This window comes from Ailuropoda melanoleuca, chromosome 4 (assembly GCF_002007445.2).
Source record: "Ailuropoda melanoleuca isolate Jingjing chromosome 4, ASM200744v2, whole genome shotgun sequence".
In the NCBI taxonomy this organism is placed as follows: Eukaryota; Metazoa; Chordata; class Mammalia; order Carnivora; family Ursidae; genus Ailuropoda; species Ailuropoda melanoleuca.
The window spans coordinates 21,619,042-21,636,572 of NC_048221.1; the positions used below are offsets into that span (position 1 = coordinate 21,619,042).

At 52.3% G+C, this 17,531-nt stretch overlaps 1 protein-coding gene across 1 annotated transcript in view; it reads left to right on the plus strand.

Annotated features, from left to right (window-relative positions):
- Positions 1-17,531, plus strand: part of CACNA1D (calcium voltage-gated channel subunit alpha1 D) — a 322,101-nt gene that overhangs the window by 289,085 nt on the left and 15,485 nt on the right. Inside the window, 3 exon segments of the mRNA XM_034658480.1 lie at positions 2,168-2,270; positions 3,555-3,656; positions 8,651-8,781. Coding sequence (XP_034514371.1) covers positions 2,168-2,270; positions 3,555-3,656; positions 8,651-8,781 — 336 coding nt within the window.

The window sequence follows — 17,531 nt, forward strand, 5'->3', positions numbered from 1 at the left end:
CGGGGGACGCAGAGATGATGTGGTTCCTGTGTGGTTCCTGTCCTGAGGAGCTATCAGATTTGTGACTCTTAGGACACCCTGTCAGCCAACAGTAAGAATAGGAAGGGGGTTGTGTCATTTGTCACTGGGTGGGCGGAGGGGAAGGTGACATTTGCATCAGGTCCGGAAGGACAGAGGCGGGAGGGCATTGCAGAAAGGGAACGCAACTTAGATGCAGAGATTGAAGGATGATCATTGTGTTGGCACATGGGGAGTCACTGGTATGGCTGGAGCGAAGGGAAAGTGGCAGAGGACTGCGGGCACAAGCTGAGCGCAGCTCCAAGGAGCCCTCTGTGCCAGGCTGAGTCCCACAAAAGAAGCATCAGTAGAGTTTCATGGTGGGAAGTTGCCCCTTGGTGATGGGGGAGTAAACAGGAGACCAACCGGAGAGCTGTTGGGAGTCACTCAGGGGTGGGGACAGAGGAGGGCAGGGCTGGAAGGTCTGCTTAGGAAGTAGGATGGAGAAGACGTGGTGCCCTGGATATTTCCTAGCTTGTGTGACCGTGGACGTGGTCACGCATCCCTCTGCCGCCAGAGTGCCTGTCCCTGTGAGCCATATATCAGCAGTGGCCTCTCAGGGTTGGGCCCAGATCTCCCACCCCACCCCACCTCTGTAGTTTTCACTCCCCACCATGCTCTCTGTGAGCCCCAGCTGAGATTTGTTCTTCTTCCATAGAGCTCCTAAGGAACCACCTTGAGTCAATGTAGCAACAGAAGAGAATTCCCCTTTCTGAAGGAGAAACATGCAAGATTTGCTTACTGCACCTGCCCCTAGAAAGCCAGCCAGACACACAACAGCTGGTCACCTCTCCCCATGGGTCCGAGGCGATTCTGTGTTCAGGGGTTTTACCCAGCATTGCTGGGCCAGCTCTAGACAGAACCCAGCGTAACAGAGTGGAGTCTACAATGTATTTCAGGCTTTCAAAGAAATCTTTGGAGACCAACTCATTTTTCTCTGCCCTGAAAGTCCAGAAAACCCCATTGGCGGGTCCTTGGGTCTTTGCCCACATCGTTGCTTCTCTGTAGCCTGGACTCTGGATGAAGGTACAGAGAGTAAGCCACAGAAGTTGACTTTTTTTCATAAATTTTCAGTACCAACTTCTTTTCTGCTTTCCAAGAACAAGATGGGTTCCAGCTCACGGCTGTCGTTTTGCGTTTATGTTTCCAGACCCTTTTATATAAGGATCTAAGTATCTTTGAGGCACAATGTGGTCTGTTTTGCTGATTCAGGGACTTGCCAGGAAAAACGAATGGACATGCAGGCTCTCCTGGCTGCCTGTGCAGGGTTTGGAGACAGGACTAGAAATTTAGGTGGGATGAGTCATGCAAACACGAGATTCCAGTCCCTTAATAGGGAAGAGAAAAAGCATTAAAAATCTCTTAGGACACGTTACCAGCCCAAAATAAGAAATTTGGAACCATTAACAATTACAAGTACCACTTACTTAGCTCTGATCCCATGCCAGGCTTCCCCTGAAATCTTCAAGTCCACAGTCTCCCCTGATCCCAGCTGGATGTGCCTCTGCATACGCAGGGGAGGGCCCAGAGATGCGGTCACCCCCTCACGCCCCCTCCTCAGCTCCCAGGGCTGGTGTTCAAGGGACCAGGAGGGAGAAGAGAAGCAGGAGGTGGGGTTCCTGCTCTGGAAGACCAGACAGAGCAGCTGTGTGGACTTGTAGGAAACACTACCAGGTGGTCCCCCCAGGGCAGGGGTTCCCTAAAGGACACTCCCTGTGTTGGGAATGGTGAGGACCCAAGCCCCAGGCCGTGTGCCTGGCTTGTCATACCTGTGTATCGCCTCACCCTCACGACAGCTTTAAGGATGTGCCCAGAAGGGAGGCCTGACCCCAGGATGCGGGGAGGGACAGAAGAGCACTCGTCAGGTCTTAAATGGTTGGGGTTGAAAACAAGCAAAGCACACCATCCGCGTGCCAGCATGTGCGTTTCACGACTAAAGCCTTGATCGGTGTCAGCTCCGAGTCCCCCCAGATGCTAGGGGCTCCCCAAGGAGTGGTGGAATTGAACTGTTGATTAGAAGGAAGCAAGGGATAAACAGAGAACCAGCACCGAAAAGGGACATGGCTGTCATCCATCATTTGCCTTCTGTTGAGAAACTTTATGTTTACAGAGACTCGTGGCCATGAACATGCCTCTCAACAGCGATGGGACGGTCATGTTTAATGCAACCCTGTTTGCTTTGGTTCGAACAGCTCTTAAAATCAAGACGGAAGGTGAGCGTCCCTGGGCAGGACGGGTTGCAAGTGGGGAGGATGCCTTATGGCACCTTGCGTTCTCCCACCGGGCCTTTTCTTGTCGGAGGGGAGGATGTGGGGAAGGGGGCGGTGAGTGCCTGGCCCGCTGGCTGTCCCTGCCTCCCTCATCCCTTTCTGCCTGCCTTTGTGCTTCCCTTTGTCCCAGAAAGTTTTATGGTGACTCCTGCCACTGCTTGCTACAGAGCAGGAGAAGTTAGGTGCAGGGAGGGGGGTAGGGCAGAGACAGGACCAGCTGCCCTTCTACTGGGTGACCTTCAGAGAAGGGTTTCACGGCGCTCAGCTGCAGCTTCTTTCTCTGTTGAAAAGGAATAAACACACCTCCATCAGGAGGAGTCCCGAGGCCGAGATGAGAGGGTGTCTGTGGGAGCCCCTCTGCCGGGCGAGCACAGAGCTGGCCCTTGGGGCCTATTAGCAGCAGCATCTGCCCCGCGGAGAGCACACCGCAGTGGTCTTCATGGCCACAGTCAGCCCTGGAGCGTGGCCGCTGGGGTTGGCGCAGTGATGACGTGAGAGTGGGACGGAAAGCGGATTGCAGCAGGTTGAGGAGTGACAGGAAGTGGGAAAGTGGAGGCCCTGAAGGAGCCGACTCTCGACACACTCTGTGACGAGACGGAAGAGGGGCCGGCAAGGCATAGCTGCAGTCAGCAGAGGCTGTCTGCTAGCGGCCCCCGGGCGCTGGGGGGACCTCTGCACAAAGCCAGTCTCCCCAAGCTCCCGGGACCCCTGGCAATGTGCTCACCCATCCCCGGCCAGCATCACCGGGAGAGGCAGAAGGCAGGGTGGTCTTGGGGACCACAGGTTAGGTGAGGAGACAGGCGTCAGCCCGAGTAATACAAGACCAGGCTTTGTGGTGCTAACGAGTACGTGAGGTAGGAATTGAGAGAGTCTCATCTGGGTGAAATGGAGGCAGGGTTTGAAACAGACAGTGGAGGAATAGAAGGCATTCTAGCTGGGGGCCATGGGAAGGGGTGGGTCTTGGCTGTGGGAGGGTAGGATGAGATCAGGCTGCATTGGCCTTGAATTCTAGAATAAAACGGTTCCCACGGTGGAGCGACTGCCCTGTGGAAGGCTCGCCCACTATTTGCCACCCCTCCCCTGGAGAGCCCGGGGGGAGGGTATCCCCATCCTACCTGAGGGCTCTGCTCCAGGCCAGGCTGGGAGGGAAGCAGCCCTGGTGGGAACAGACAGGAGAGCTGGCTAAGAGAAGCAAGGCTCGTTTCCCCCCTTGCTTTTTGAATTCAGGGAACCTGGAACAAGCTAATGAAGAACTCCGAGCTGTGATCAAGAAAATCTGGAAGAAAACCAGCATGAAGCTGCTTGACCAAGTTGTCCCTCCAGCCGGTGGTCAGTGCGGTCTGTTTCCTAAGTGGTTCTTGGCCAGTGCATTGGCTTGAATGCGAGGATCTCCAGCAAGCCCAAAGCGGGCTTGCAGAATGCTTTACCTATCCTCTAGAGCATTCGGCCCACAGTTAAAGAAGGCTCTGCAGCCTTTCAGTGTACTTTTGGGGGTAACAGGAGGCCCATTTCAGACAAAGGAGAGGCTTCAGTGGGAAGGAGACCCAAGACCCAGATGGCTGGGGCAGGGATTTTGTGGTCAGTGGGAGAATTAACCTTGGGAGAACAAGCTTACTGTCTCAAAACAGCCTGCATTTTTTTCAACCAAAATGAAATACTTAAAATTAGTTTCCACTTATCCTTCAACATCCTGTTGAAAATGTCTCAGAAAACATAGCTTTCAGAAAATGGTATTTTTGAAATGTTCTTCTCAAGACTGAGTTTACCATCATAATTACCGAAAATGTCCCTTTAACTGGAGTTTAGAATCACAACTAACAGGCATGCTTATTTCCTTTTGTTATTTGTCATAAAATAACGGACTAAACTTTTTCAGATGTATATATATATATGATGCACATATATAATATATATGCCGTTTTTCCATCTTTGTTTAAGTACACCGGACTTAGACGTTGAGGTGGTTGTTTCGTGACTGTTTTATTTTCACGTTTTAAAGGTGCAGGATCCGTTCACTCCGTGCCACCACCCCAGTATTCTAGCCACCCCTAGCCCCGGGCACACTGTGAGCCTTCCGTGTGTTTTGTAACCACCACACTTTTCTAGCGTCACTGCTCCTGCAACTTTCGAGAGTGGTCGGGCTCAGGGCTGGAAGCCGACTCCGGGACCCTGGGCCAGGACGGTGGCCGAGGCCTCTCCCTCTGAGAAGGTGACAGTCTCTGGCTCTTGGGAGGCAGAGAGAGAGAGAGAGAGAGAGCAGCATGGCAGCCGGCTCTGCTCCCCAGCATGAAGCCAGAGCAGTGTGAGCTTTTGTCGCTGGAGGGAGCCACCCCTAGCTGGCGCAGCCACCTGCTCAGAGCCCGGCGGAGCCAGCCCCAAAGAAATAATAAAGGGAAAGCACGCACACACACAACCCCCCCCCCAAACCAGAGAACAGAAACCCCACAGCTCCCACCTGGACCACCCCGGCCCTTCCACGGGAGAACCGATACTGCACATTTAAAATGACTGTTTGGTTTCGTTCTTTTCCTTGCAGCTGCGCCCCCAGTGCCCGCATGGCTTAGAGAAATTGCTTTGTAAGATTGTTGTAACGGTGTGTTTGAGCTTTTTCTGCAGCCGCCATTCCTTTCAAGTCTCAGTCTTTCAGAATATTCTGAAGCAATTCTGTTTTAGGGTGGTGGCATGGAATCAGGGTTATCTCTTGGCAGCCGTATTCCCCTACACTGTTTCTCGAATCCAGATGCATGCTTCAGAATAGCGGCTGCGTGCGTCCCGGTAAACCCTGCCCCCCTCCCCTCCCCCCCGACCGGCCGCCTTCCTTACAAACCAGTCTTACCCCAACATCTTGGGGAGCGTGGTCGCATTACTGTGAAGCTTTCTTTCTTTAAATTAGACCAGAAAAAAAGGTCCAGAGTTTGGCTCACCATGCGAACGCCCTCAAAACAGATCAGCTTTTAGCTCTGCTAGACTGCTAGTAAAGGCCAAATATCCTTCCGCTTTCTTGGCCCGACAGCTGGGCCTGGCCTTCTCTCTGTATTTCTTGGATGACAGGTGTTCATCTATTCCAAAATGGCAGCAGGAGGCATGGTGAACCCCGAGGAGAAGGCAGCAGGCCTTAGGAGGCGGCATACTGCACTGTTTGCGTATGTCCCTAGAATGCGCTCCTGCAGGCCGACCCCAAGCGCTAGTGTGCTGGAGAGGTTTGCGGCAAGTAGGGACTCTGGTGTCTGCAAACACACTCTGTGCGTGCGGGGCAGGGTTTTACTGCCTTCGTTCCACCAGTCCTCTGTTTCTTCTTTTCTCTTCCAGTAGAGCAGTGGTTCCCAGCCTTGCCCACACCGTGGTGCACCTGGAAAACGGGAATAGTTGGTCCGTCCTCTGGGCCAGCAGATGGCTAGCTCCCAGGGACCGAGGGGCTCAGCGTCCCGCAGGCCATACCCTGGCCAGAGCGGCGGACCCCACCAGGCTGGCTGCTCCCGGCGCCTGGGACCGGCCCATGGGGGGCGCTCAGGGAGCCCCTCACAGGCCTGGTGACAGCGGGGTAGGGACCCATCTTGGGTGGCTTTGTAGCTAAGGGTGGTGTGAGGTGCCCCCCAGGTCATCACAAGCTTCTGAGAAGGAGGTGACCCTAGGCACCAGCCCCGGAGGAGCAGTGGGGATCTGTCCTTCTGCACTGTCAGTAGTGTAGGGGCCTGTGGCCTCGGGCACAGCCTGCCTGTCCTCTCCATCACCTGTGCTCAGTGTTCCCCTTGCCCATCTCCAAATCTTGCTCATGTCCTCTGCTCCACTCTTCAGTCCTCTGCCACGTCGTGGCTCTTCCCCCTTTCTGTAGGAGTCCCCTATCCTCCCGGGAGCTGTTGTTCCTTTGGACTTCCACTCCTTGACCTGGGTCTTTGGCTCCTTTGCCCCGAAGAGCACAAAAAGCTGACCCCATCTCTTTCTCTCCAGGCCTGAGCCCGGACAGCCTCACTGTATCCATTCCTCCTGTCCCTTTTCTAACCAGCTCTAGCTTTGATTTTTCCTGTTCTTGAGGGCTTGTCCTCAGCCCAGCCTCAGTTAGCTTAGCATCTCGGTGGAGAAGAACAAGTGGTGGCCTGCCTCTGCTCTGGAGTAGCCACTTGGGCAGAACCACAGTCAGCCCTCTGCACTGAGCCCCCTCCCGCCCCCAGTTCTGGGCCAGGGAGAGCCAAGACCCTCCCACAGGAGCCCCCTGGGCCCCTCCAGGCTAGCACCATTTGGGCTGAAGGGAGAAAAGGGTTAGGCCTGCATTTACAGGAAGCATCCCAGTGTGGAATGAGGTGGGCCTTTTGTAAACCCAGTGTGTTTTTCTGGGAGCCCACAGAGAAGACTCAATACCCTGGACTGCAGGGGATAGCTGTGGCACAGAAAGCAGAGTCCCCTTGGGTCCCCAGGATCATCAACTGTGAGCCCACCTCCTGCATGCTGCTCAGTAGAGAGACTTGGACCCTGGGGGAGGCAGCCGCAAAGAAGTAGGTGGTCGTGTGGCCAGAGCTGAGCTGTCTCTGGGTGGGCAGTGCAGAGGAGGGGGAGGGCCCATGCTCGGGAGCCTACTGCCCTGGGCTCGCACGGCAGCTCAACTGGTCAGGGCAGGTCATTCAGCCCTGCTCCACCTGCCAAGGGGGCAAGCAGCTCCACCATCTCAGAGCCGTTGTGAAGAGGCCATGACACCCATGTGGAGTTCCTCTGGGAACATGGATGCCCAAGAGTAGAGGCAGCTGGAACAGGTATTCCAGACGTACCCTGGGCAAAATTGGGAGCAGCTTGAAAGCAAAGTAGGGGTGAAGTGTCAAGACCCGAATGGTCTGTCCACCTCTCAATTCCTTGCCCATGGGCAGTGCGTCATTAGGCCGTTTGGACCAGCCTGAGACAGATGGAGGACAGGGTTTCACACACTACCCAAAGCCTTCATCCCTTTGGTGGCCCTGCACCACTTCATGACTTCTTGGCTGGGGTCTGGGAGGAACGCAGTACCCTTCTCGAGGCCAGCCGCCCCAAGGCATCTTCTTACTCAGTAACCCTGAGTGGCTTCTGACAGGGAAAGTTGGAGAGGTGCGTACAACAGCCCAGCGGTACCCAGACGGGTACAGTTGCTTCATGGGCACCGACTGAACCCCACCCAGGGTGCATTAGTGAATACAGAGGGTCCCAGTGGCCCCCAACCCATCAAGTTCCACCATCCATTTCAGTGCATGCCATTGTCGGCAGGCTGCTGGCTCACTGTCCTCCAGCCCAGGCACTCTGGACCCCCCTGGCATGGGGCCGGGTGCTTCCGGGCCTCCTCTAGGGTCGTGCTCACTGCTCCTCTAAGAGGTGTAGCCCCATTTACAGATGAGAACATAAGCCCCTTGCCCCAGTCCTTTGCCCCAGATCATCATGCAACTCTTGCAGGGGCAGCCTGGGTACAAGCTCAGCTGTCCTAAAGCCTGAGGGCCGGCAGCCCTTCCTCCTCCCAGCCTTTACAACTCCTGAGGTTCTAAGCTTCTTGCCCAGGGGCCACTGCAGATCTGGGGGTGAGCACCCCAGGGAGAGCAGGACTGGTGGCGGCCCCTGGGCAAACTCATTGTGGTTTACCATGAGACAGCCAGAGCCTCTATTCTGCCTCATGCATCACCTTTAAAACGCTCAGCGGAGTTCCAGTTCCCCAGGGGTACATGCTGGAGTTATTCCGAGCAAAGCAGAAATAAGCTCAACTTTGAGGTTAGTTGGAGCTGTCGCTTGCAGTGCCAAAAGTTCTGGATTACAAACAGAGAAATGGCATATGGAGGCTATTGGAACAGAATCACCGGGGCACATGAAAATCTGGGTTTGCAGCCACTTTCCTGAACCTTCCTCCTCTTCCAAGCTTGTCTGTCACTTTCTGAGGTCTCTGTCTTTATCTCGAAGCATTGGGATTTGGATGGTTAATTGCCCTTGGTGTTCATGGTAATTACACATGCAAATCCCTATGCACAGGGGTGAAAATAGGACCCAGGAAGTCTTTTTTTGTTTTGTAATTTTTATTTTCAGTAAATAACCAAGACAGCACTCCATAGTGTTACTAATACGCTGCTCTAATAAACTCATGACAAACATATCGTTTTCTGCAATTTTGAGTATCAGTTCATGGTACTGACTCTAATTTTGAGCCTTAACTGCTTTGCGAAACCTTGCTTTTTGCTAGATTTAGTCTCCTGTGTCCTCAGCTCAGAGCTCAGTGCCCTGGGTGCTTTCCCACCCCGCCCCGCCCCGGCCCCCAGTGAGAGTTGAGGCTCCTGGTGCAAATGTGCTGATTCGGGAGAGCTCTGTCTGGTCTCTCCGTTTAGATGATGAGGTAACCGTGGGGAAGTTCTATGCCACTTTCCTGATACAGGACTACTTTAGGAAATTCAAGAAACGGAAAGAACAAGGCCTGGTGGGAAAATACCCTGCGAAGAACACCACCATTGCCCTACAGGTGAATTGTGCTTTTGTCTTCTTCCCTTTTCACTAACCGTTTTACAAGCTTATTTGAAATACTAGAGAGCTGGCTATTCATGGTTGAGCAGTGCCACAAGGATTTTGTTTAAAGTGAGATACCGCACACCCCCCAAAATGCGGACTAGCCATTTCTGGGCTATGAGGTAAGTGCCCCCCTCTCCTTGCTTTGTCTGTTGTGCCCGCACCTGCCACGGCCCGGGTGGCAGGGCCCCCAGGACGGCGGCAGAGGCACAGCCCTGGCGGGCCCCGGGGGGCCAGCGCTGGCCTTATACCCTGTCTCCTCCCGGCTTCTCCAAAGACCGCGTCCTTAGGCAGGCACCCACCTCCCCCAGCCCCGGGCTCGGGCCCTAGCTGCCCAGGAAACAGCTTTCCATCTGAACGCAAGTGCTTTGTTTTGTTTCTGTTTGTTTCTTACCCCACTGCTTGTTGGTTTTCGGTCCATTTCAGTAACATCCATCACCTCCTGGTGTGTGTGTACGTGCATATGGGTGTGTGTGTGCGCGCGCACGTGTGTGTCACAGTGCGTCTGTCTCTGTGTGTGTTTCCTGATGGCCGTGAGGCTTGCTGTGCAAACGCTGCTCTGTGCCCAGGCCAGCCTCTGGTCCCTCCCCCTGTGCCAGCCCTGACCTGCCCTAGGCTCCTGGACTGTGGGTGCGGCTTACAGGAACCTCTGGTTCTAGCCGGGGTCCATGCATTCGAGGATGTAGAAACCTAGGTAAGCCCAGAGCTCTGGCACGGGAAGCAGGCGTGTGGAGGAAGGGGGTCCCTGTGAAGCCGGCAGGAAGAGGGGCCAGGAAAGGGAATTTGTTAGCGAGCGCTGGCAATAGAGAAAGCCAGGTGAAGAGGGAACGAGATGTTAAGAATGGGCAAGAGGGAACTATAGAGGTTGGCAAGTGGGCAGAAACACCTGTCCATACTAATCACTACTACCCAAGTGCCTGAAGTCCATCATGAATATGGAAGTTTTTCCCTGTTCATTTGTTAAATCTAAAATGACTTTTATGTCCCTGTTATCATCAGGAGTCTTACATTGGGCCGTGCAGGGTATTAGCAGAGTTCAGCATAGAATAGTCCTTCACTTTTTTGTGGAGAGAAATGCCTAGCATTGTTTTGTGTTCCAAGCGATGGTGCAGTGAAGGGAGGGCTTGTCTGTGAGCTTGCTGCAAGAGGATATGAATGTGAATGGTCACGAGTGAGGGCATGTGGACGCATATGCAGATGGTGGGTTAGTAGGTGTCCTTCGTGAGGACACCTCTGCTCTGCCCAGGCAGCAGCAGAGCCGGGGGAAGCAAGGATTGTCAGTCCAGCTGAAGTCCATGCTGGCCTTTATTTCTCTGATCACCTGTCCTAAAGGTGGCTCAGTGAACCACAGGCTCAGTCCAGTAGCCCGTTGCTGTCACAGGCTGTGGCATTTGTGAGTAAAACTTTCCCCTCCGGCCCCTCCAGTCTGCAAAAGGGACAGCCCTCCTTCTGATCACTGTTCACAAGTAGCCTTAGAAAGACGAAAGCAAACTGAAAAGATGTGTTTGCAAATCTGAACAGGCCTGTGGTCCGTAGGCTCTTGAGGGCAGCGTGGCCAAGTTGGGTGCAAGGAAAAGGTGTGATGAATGCACTTCTGAAGCCGCTTCCCTGAAGTGGCCCTGGGCCTGAAGGACTAGACTGGCTGGTTTTCAGAGTGTCATGGTCCCCTCCTCCTGCGGGGAGTTGCGTGCTGTTCTTGGATTCTAGGTGGCGGGGCCGGTAGAACTTGATGACTTTTCTTGAGGGGGACCATACTCTTTCATGGATGGCTATGTCATAATTTCGAGTAACGAAGTTAGCTCTGTGTTATGAGATCCTTCTGTTTTCTGGGGAAGGCATGCATGACCACCACACGAGTAGCTTTCCTCCTTCCCCAAATCCCCAACACTTCCCAATCAGATGGCTTCAGTTCCTGCTCTAGTGGCTGGATATAGTGTTTTGATATTTTAAAACCTGAAAAACAACACGTGGCTATGTAATTATCATATTTCAAGGATGGGCTTCTCTGAGTCTTTTAAGTTACAGGTTCAAATGGTGCTAACGCTGCATTTGTAAGTCATGGGGTAAAAGACTATTACGTTGCGTTACAATAATGTTTTTCTCCTAAACCTTTTCATTTTGTTGTTTGTAGAAAGAGTTTCATTTCTTTGGTGAAATTAAACATTTCCTGTTAGATGATGATACCAGCGCATCTTTACCCGGTTCCGTTGGGAGTTGAGGCTATGACTCTAATTTATGTTGAGTACACAGCCTAGAAGATTAAGTTGTATTCATAATCTTGACAGAAATTCTGAAAGTGTATCGGATTCCAAAGCAGACATTAAAAACAGAAAATTCTGGTCTCCTTGAAGGATAATTCTAATTACATTTTTGGCCTCCTCGGTTCTAGAAGTGCCTTTAAATGTAGATTTTCACTCTACATTTAATAAGCACGAGGAGGCGCTTCCTTTCTGTGGGAGGAACTATTCTGTGACGACACAGTAGTTAGGGACACGGGGCCGAAAGGCAATGGCACTCGAGTGTCACTAGGACAAGTACACAGACGCGCAGGGAAGCTCCCAGACGTGGGCACAGCCTGCCGAGAAGTGGGATGAGGTGCTTCTCCCCGCGTCGGGGGTGCCACGTGGCTGACGGACGGCTTGCTCGTGGGAGGTGGAGTGTGAGCGCAGAAGTACGACGTAGGCATGTGCGTGCTTGTGCTGCGGAAAGTGCAGTCTGTCTGAGCGGGGTCAGAACCGGCCCACGTTCTCTGCTCCCCATGGAATGGTTCTCAAGGGCACACAGATGCACTGGGGTTTCCAGCCCTGGGGCTCCATCTGGTCTCCCTGTGTTCAGACCCACTGCGGTGTCCCCTTCTACACGAAGGGGATCCTTGTGTCGGGAGGAGCTCGGCACCCGGTGTCCTCTGGCCTCTGTGGTCCGAATGAGTGTGCAGTTTCCATCTGTCCATCCATCTTCATTAAAGCCAGCCTTCTCTCCGACCTTCTCCAGAGGGTCGGAGAGAAGCTGCATCAGGCTGCCTTTTTGTTTTCCTCACCCCACCCCCCCGTGTGCCATACCCACTTCGGTTTGACTCCACATTTGCTTTCCCTCCATCACTGCTGCATCGAGTAACCTGCACGTTTCTGCCAAGAGCAAGTCAATAAAGGAACACAGCTCCGCAGTCTTGAAAATGCTCAGTCCCCTTCCCATCACACAGCAGTGCCCCATCAGACCTTCCAGATGAGGACTTCTGTGCAAGAGGCAGACGTGAATTAGTCCAGTGTCTCATGGATAAGGAAAAAAAAAAAAAAAAGATCCCAAAATGGGAAAAGTTTTGTTCATTTCTTTTTCTTTCAACATTCAAGGATTCCCTTTATGCAAAAGATACTCTGGTGAAATCCAAGGAGACTCTATCCCCCAGTCATCCCGGATGGGAGCCTGCCTGTCTTTAATGACAGGAAGACTTTAGAGGGATAGTCTTTTGCTCACCTGTCTGGAGGTTGGGTTTAAGGAGGCAACCATTATTTCCAGCTGGTGAAGAGTTAGGTGGTTAGGTTTCTGTGAAAGCCTGCACCCCAGCCAACAGGTGGTGATGTAGGTGGTCGAGGGGAAGGGTGGGTGGTATACAAGAATCCAGCGACTCAAAGTCCCTGATGTGCTCTGCTGCGGCCCCCTTGGGGAGGCCTGGTGCAGAAGGAGACCTTTAATCTGTGGAGTAGCAGACACCTGTCATTTAGTTACCTTAGTTTAAGAAGTGGCAAGGTGTTTTTCTTTTTTAAAAGCTTGAGTCCATTTAAAGCCATAAAAAAGGCTTTTTTCTTTTCTTTTTTAATCTAAGAAGAGAACAGATGCTAACAGATGAGATTTCACTGGCTGATTCATTTGTTTCAGATGCTTGAACGGATGCTTTAGAATTTTCTGCCTGAGCTACAGCACCAAACTCGTTAGTCGGAAGGCGTTTGTGGCTAAGGCCTTGAAAGGGAAAAGTCTCAAGTGGGCTAATTTCTACTGAAACAGCATTTCGGAAGAAATGCAGGAAAAAGCAAACCCAAGGCCCCAGGGAGACCCCTTCCAAGCAAAGCACTCCTCCAGAAGGCCGAAGCAGGGCCATGGTTCATCTGCAGAGCCGTGGCCTCCTGTCGCGGACGCTGCTCCCGGTGGCTCTTTGTCCTGGAAGGGAACGTGCAAAAGGCTTAACGGTTTTCCCTTCCAAGCAGAGACTCAGAGAAAGGGAAAGAGAGAGAGAGAGAGCAAAGGAGGAGGGCAGCCGCCCCACAGAGAAATGAAATGAACACAACTTCCTGACGCTGGCCAGTAAAAATACCAGAATGAAAGGTGAAGCAGACCTGCGTCAGGTGGGCAGCTGGCTTCGCGCCAAAGTCCCGCACCCCTAGTTTGCCCGAACTCCCAAAGACCGGCAGGCCCCTCGGCCCTGAGCTGACAGAGTTCCTTTTTTATGCCGGTCCGCCATGACCTACTGACACTCCGGCCCCCACTCTCTGCAGTGACCCAGTCGAGAGCGCAGTGGGAAGCGGGCAGGCCAGGGAGCTCAGACACACCATTTAAACTAACACATACACCCGCATGCCAAAACCAGTCCAGGTAACACCTCAGGTTCCATCTTAACGTGTCCTCGGGAAATGCCACCACACCCACACCTCATCCAACATTGTCCGTCTCTAATTCGTGCTCAAAGCCAGTCTGGGGATGCCTCTTTGGAAGCAGTGTGGTCTAGTTTCAAGGACACTGGGAGTCAGGGAATCTGGGTTTTAGTCCCAGCTCCAGCGTTCATTTGCTGCGTGACCTTGGGCAAGACACTTAACCTCTCTGTGCCTCAGTTTCCCCCATCTGTAAAATGGGGGTAATAATGTCGACCTACCTCACAGGGCTGTTGTGAGGAATAGCTAAGTGATTGTAAAGCACTTTGAACGTATAATTGCTTATTATTAAGACTACAACAATAATAATATCATATGCCTGTTTACTACCGGAACTTTAAGATATTCTTGTTTTTCTTTGATCTCTGTTCTGTTCTGTACTGTAGTTATCCACCGAGAGAGAATTTTACCCCTTTTAAAGAGATCTGGGAAATGTATGAAGATGTACACAGAGGTGCCTCTATAGGTTGTGTTTTCACATCTTACAGATTGTTGACTTTTGCCCGAGGGGTTGCTTGGTGAGGGAGTCTGCAGTTCTCAGCCGATTTCAGGCAGTGGTTGAGGAGTCTGTGCATGCAGGGCTGAGCCCAGGATACCCAGAGGAGCCGGCTAGAGTTTTAAGATCAATATTCAAAAGTAACTGTAGTGTAAAGACTTGAAGTTTCTGAAGTGTTGAGAGAAAAGAAGTGCTTATAAGCCCCTTTTGCCTACCTTCGCTGGTGCAGACTGGAGGCTTTGTGTGTGTGTGTGTGTGTGCACGCGAGTGCACGCGTGTGTGTATGAGGGGGCATGCAGATTGCAGTGGAGACAGCCAGCAGAATGTGGGGAAGCCCTGTTCCTGGCCAGACTCATTCAAGAGCAGGCCAAGTAAGAAAGTGGTAGCCACGCTCGGGAAAAGCAGCATTAGCGGAAGTCCTGCAGGCCCGTCCAAGGACAGCTGGCGGGGCCCCTCCCAGCCCTGAGGTCTCTTCCAGTGATGGCGTTTCTACTGTGACGTTTGCCCTCTAACCTCTGTGGCTCACGTTACCAGTGATCAGGCCTGTGTGCACTTAAGTGGATTCCCTGGCCTCACTTAAGGAAACAGGCCCGGCCCCTGATTCTGCTCCCAGTGTGTAGACTGCTGTAAGTCTAGGAGCTTGTGGGGGTTTTATGGATTCTCACAGCAGAGTCCATGGGGTCCAGGAGCAGGTCTGACTTCACACAGCACCAGGGCTGTGGTGCGGGGTGGGGTTGAAAGCTGGCCAGCACACTCTGGTGTGGCCGTACCCTTGTGCGGATGATGAAGCCTCTGTGCTACTAACAGCTGCCAACATCCAGTCCCTCCCCAGATCCCTCTGTGATCCAACAACTAAAATGCCTGGCGTAGCAGGGGCCTCTAGGATCCTGCCCTGGTCTGAAGGCCTGCTCTGCCCCGATTGGGTAGCTCCAGGGTTGTACCTCTTATTATGAATTTGGTGTATCACCCTGAAAAGAAGGCTGGTCAGCCCCATGGACACAGGTGTGGATCTAATTCGCCGTCAGATGAGTGAGCCCTCTGTTTCTGTCAAGTATGTTAAACAATGAAGGGCAATATGTGCTTGCCCCTGTCTCAGAGGGCCAGGGTGACCAGCTGACTTCCAGACGGAGTCTCCACAGGGTAAAGTCTCTGCAGAACAGCCCCAGGTGGTGGGCATGGCAGGTGTTTCCATATGCTTTTCTGCAGTCCTTCCAAATAAGGAAAAACTGGAAAACAGTGAACTTTCTGGATGGGATTAGGGATTGGTTTCAATGAAATGAGAGGCTCTGGCCCTGCAGAGGCCTGGCTGTGTTGCTGATTGACGGTGCTAGTTATGGCTGCTAGCCAAGGGCAGTTTATGGAAACACCCAGAAGTCATGAGGTCTGCCTCTGACTTCAACTCAAAAGGGAAACAAAGCTTCCCTGAAACTTGGCGTACAGTCAGACCACAGACAGCTCTGTCCTTTGTCCTAAAACCTTGCCAGAAGAGTATAGCTTTGAGTGTAGGAAAGTTGTAAGAGACAACTCAAGTTTATTACCTGAGAATCTTCACAGACTCAGCAAACTTGGTACCCAACACCAGAATCCATGGTGCTAGACTCTTACACTCCTGGATGGAATCCACGATGCAGGCCGGTATCCATCGTGGGGAAGCAGGTGTAAAGTCGGACACGTCGTAATTACACTGTGGTGTGACCCAACCATAAATTCACGGGATCGTTAGATTCTCTACTGTTTCTGAAAGGCAGGAGATCTTTTCCCTCTGACAATAATAATGATTATTTTCAAAAGTCTTCGAGACGATAGACTTACGAAAAGAAGTTAAGGCAGGTTATATTACATAGTCTTAATTATTGTGGTGTGTTACTGAATAATTCCAGCCTAACGCCCTTCATTAGCCCTGATGTGTCAGTTTTCCACGGGAGGGAGCTTGCTAACACCTAACAGTCCCAGGGTTGGGTAGGCATCTGCGTAAGTTCATTCTCCATGGCATACCTCAGACCTAAGAGAGGTGGCTATTTGAGGTAATGGAGGGTATGTCATTCTAAGCCATGGTGAAGGCAACTCATTAACGAGTGCCAGAGGTTAGTTCAGAGAAGCCAGAAGTTTCTTTCCAAAAGTGGAGAAAGGTCAGCAGAATCCCAGGAATCATAGATGAGATGAAGGGGCTGGTGCCTGAGGAAAGGTTGGTGCTGCCTGTCTGGGGCTGAGTTCTCAGCTGTTCTCAATCTTCTGGGTCTCTTTGATGTTTTTAAAAATTATTGAGGACCTTTGTATATCAGTACTTGCATTAGAAATTAAAACTGAGAAATTTTTAAAACACAGAATATATACATACAAAGATAACCGAGAGGTCACAGGCATGGAGCCTTTGAAGAGCCCCACTGTGCTCTGAGAGGATGTGTATATAAGGCAAAGAAGATATTAGGATTGTGCAAATTACAGTCCCTTCATGGGCTGCTGGAGGTGTCTCCGGGCCATGCTTCGAGAACTGCTACTCTAGGGAAATGATCCCATATCTCCCCTAAAGGAAAAGGGTGCTGGAGCCTTTTTATGATCTCCCTGGTGAGGGAGCCTCCTGCACTGAGCACTGCCCCCACCCTGAACTTTTATGTCCCTCCCCGGTGCCACGGCAGTCCCAACCCACTTACCCAGACACAGAGCTGCCTGTGTTCCCTGTGTCCGCTAAGTTCAAACTGTGAGTGGAACCCCACATCTCCTTGCCTGTGCCGATCTGGAGGAATGCCTGTCTGAATTAGTGCGTGAGAGACAGTGTTTTTAAAGATCACCACTCCCTAGAGCGGCCCAGCCGAGACAAGGATGTATGATCACTGGTCATTTCCATGTGGCGTTGGTGATACAAGAGCTCTGCTAAGTTAGAAGAAGGTTAACCTTGACTGAGGTCACAGGTGGGGTCGCCGTCCTTAAGTGAGCACACAGTTCAGACTTGGCCCCGCCCTCTTTCCCGTAGGCTCAACGACTTTGTCTTGGTGGTGGCCAGGATGAGGCCAGCAGGGCTTCACGGGGACCACAGGCCTGGGGACCTGAGTTGTAGCTGAGCCTTTGCTAGCTAGGGCAGGCCACTCACTCACCCAAGTGGGATTAGTCCTGGCCTCCCAGGATGTAGTGGGCTAAAGGACGTGAGATCGTTAGGACAGGAACAGAGATGCTAGCAGAACAGGGTCCTGATTTAAGGCATCTGCTGAGCTTAAACTGATGCTCTGTTATCAGGGAACGCAGGAGTTTCGGATCCTGGTGTTAAACTTCAGCCAAGAATCGAGGTTGCTCAGAGAGCTCTGTGAGATTGTTTGCTGGGCAATGTCAGAGATCCCTTTCAGGAGTTTTAAGAAAACCTTCCTTAACCTTTCAAAGTGGTAGGAACTTGATGTGTGCTGCAGGGCACAGCCCCAGCAGGAACTTCTGTTGGTGGCATTACAGCTGACTTTCCAGCGAGTGTCAGATTCCCTGGGGGTGGCCCACGGCATGCCATGCTCATGATTCTGCCGCTGGACGCATGACTCAAGAACTGTGCATAATGGACACAAAGGCCACGCTGTCACATTTTCCCTG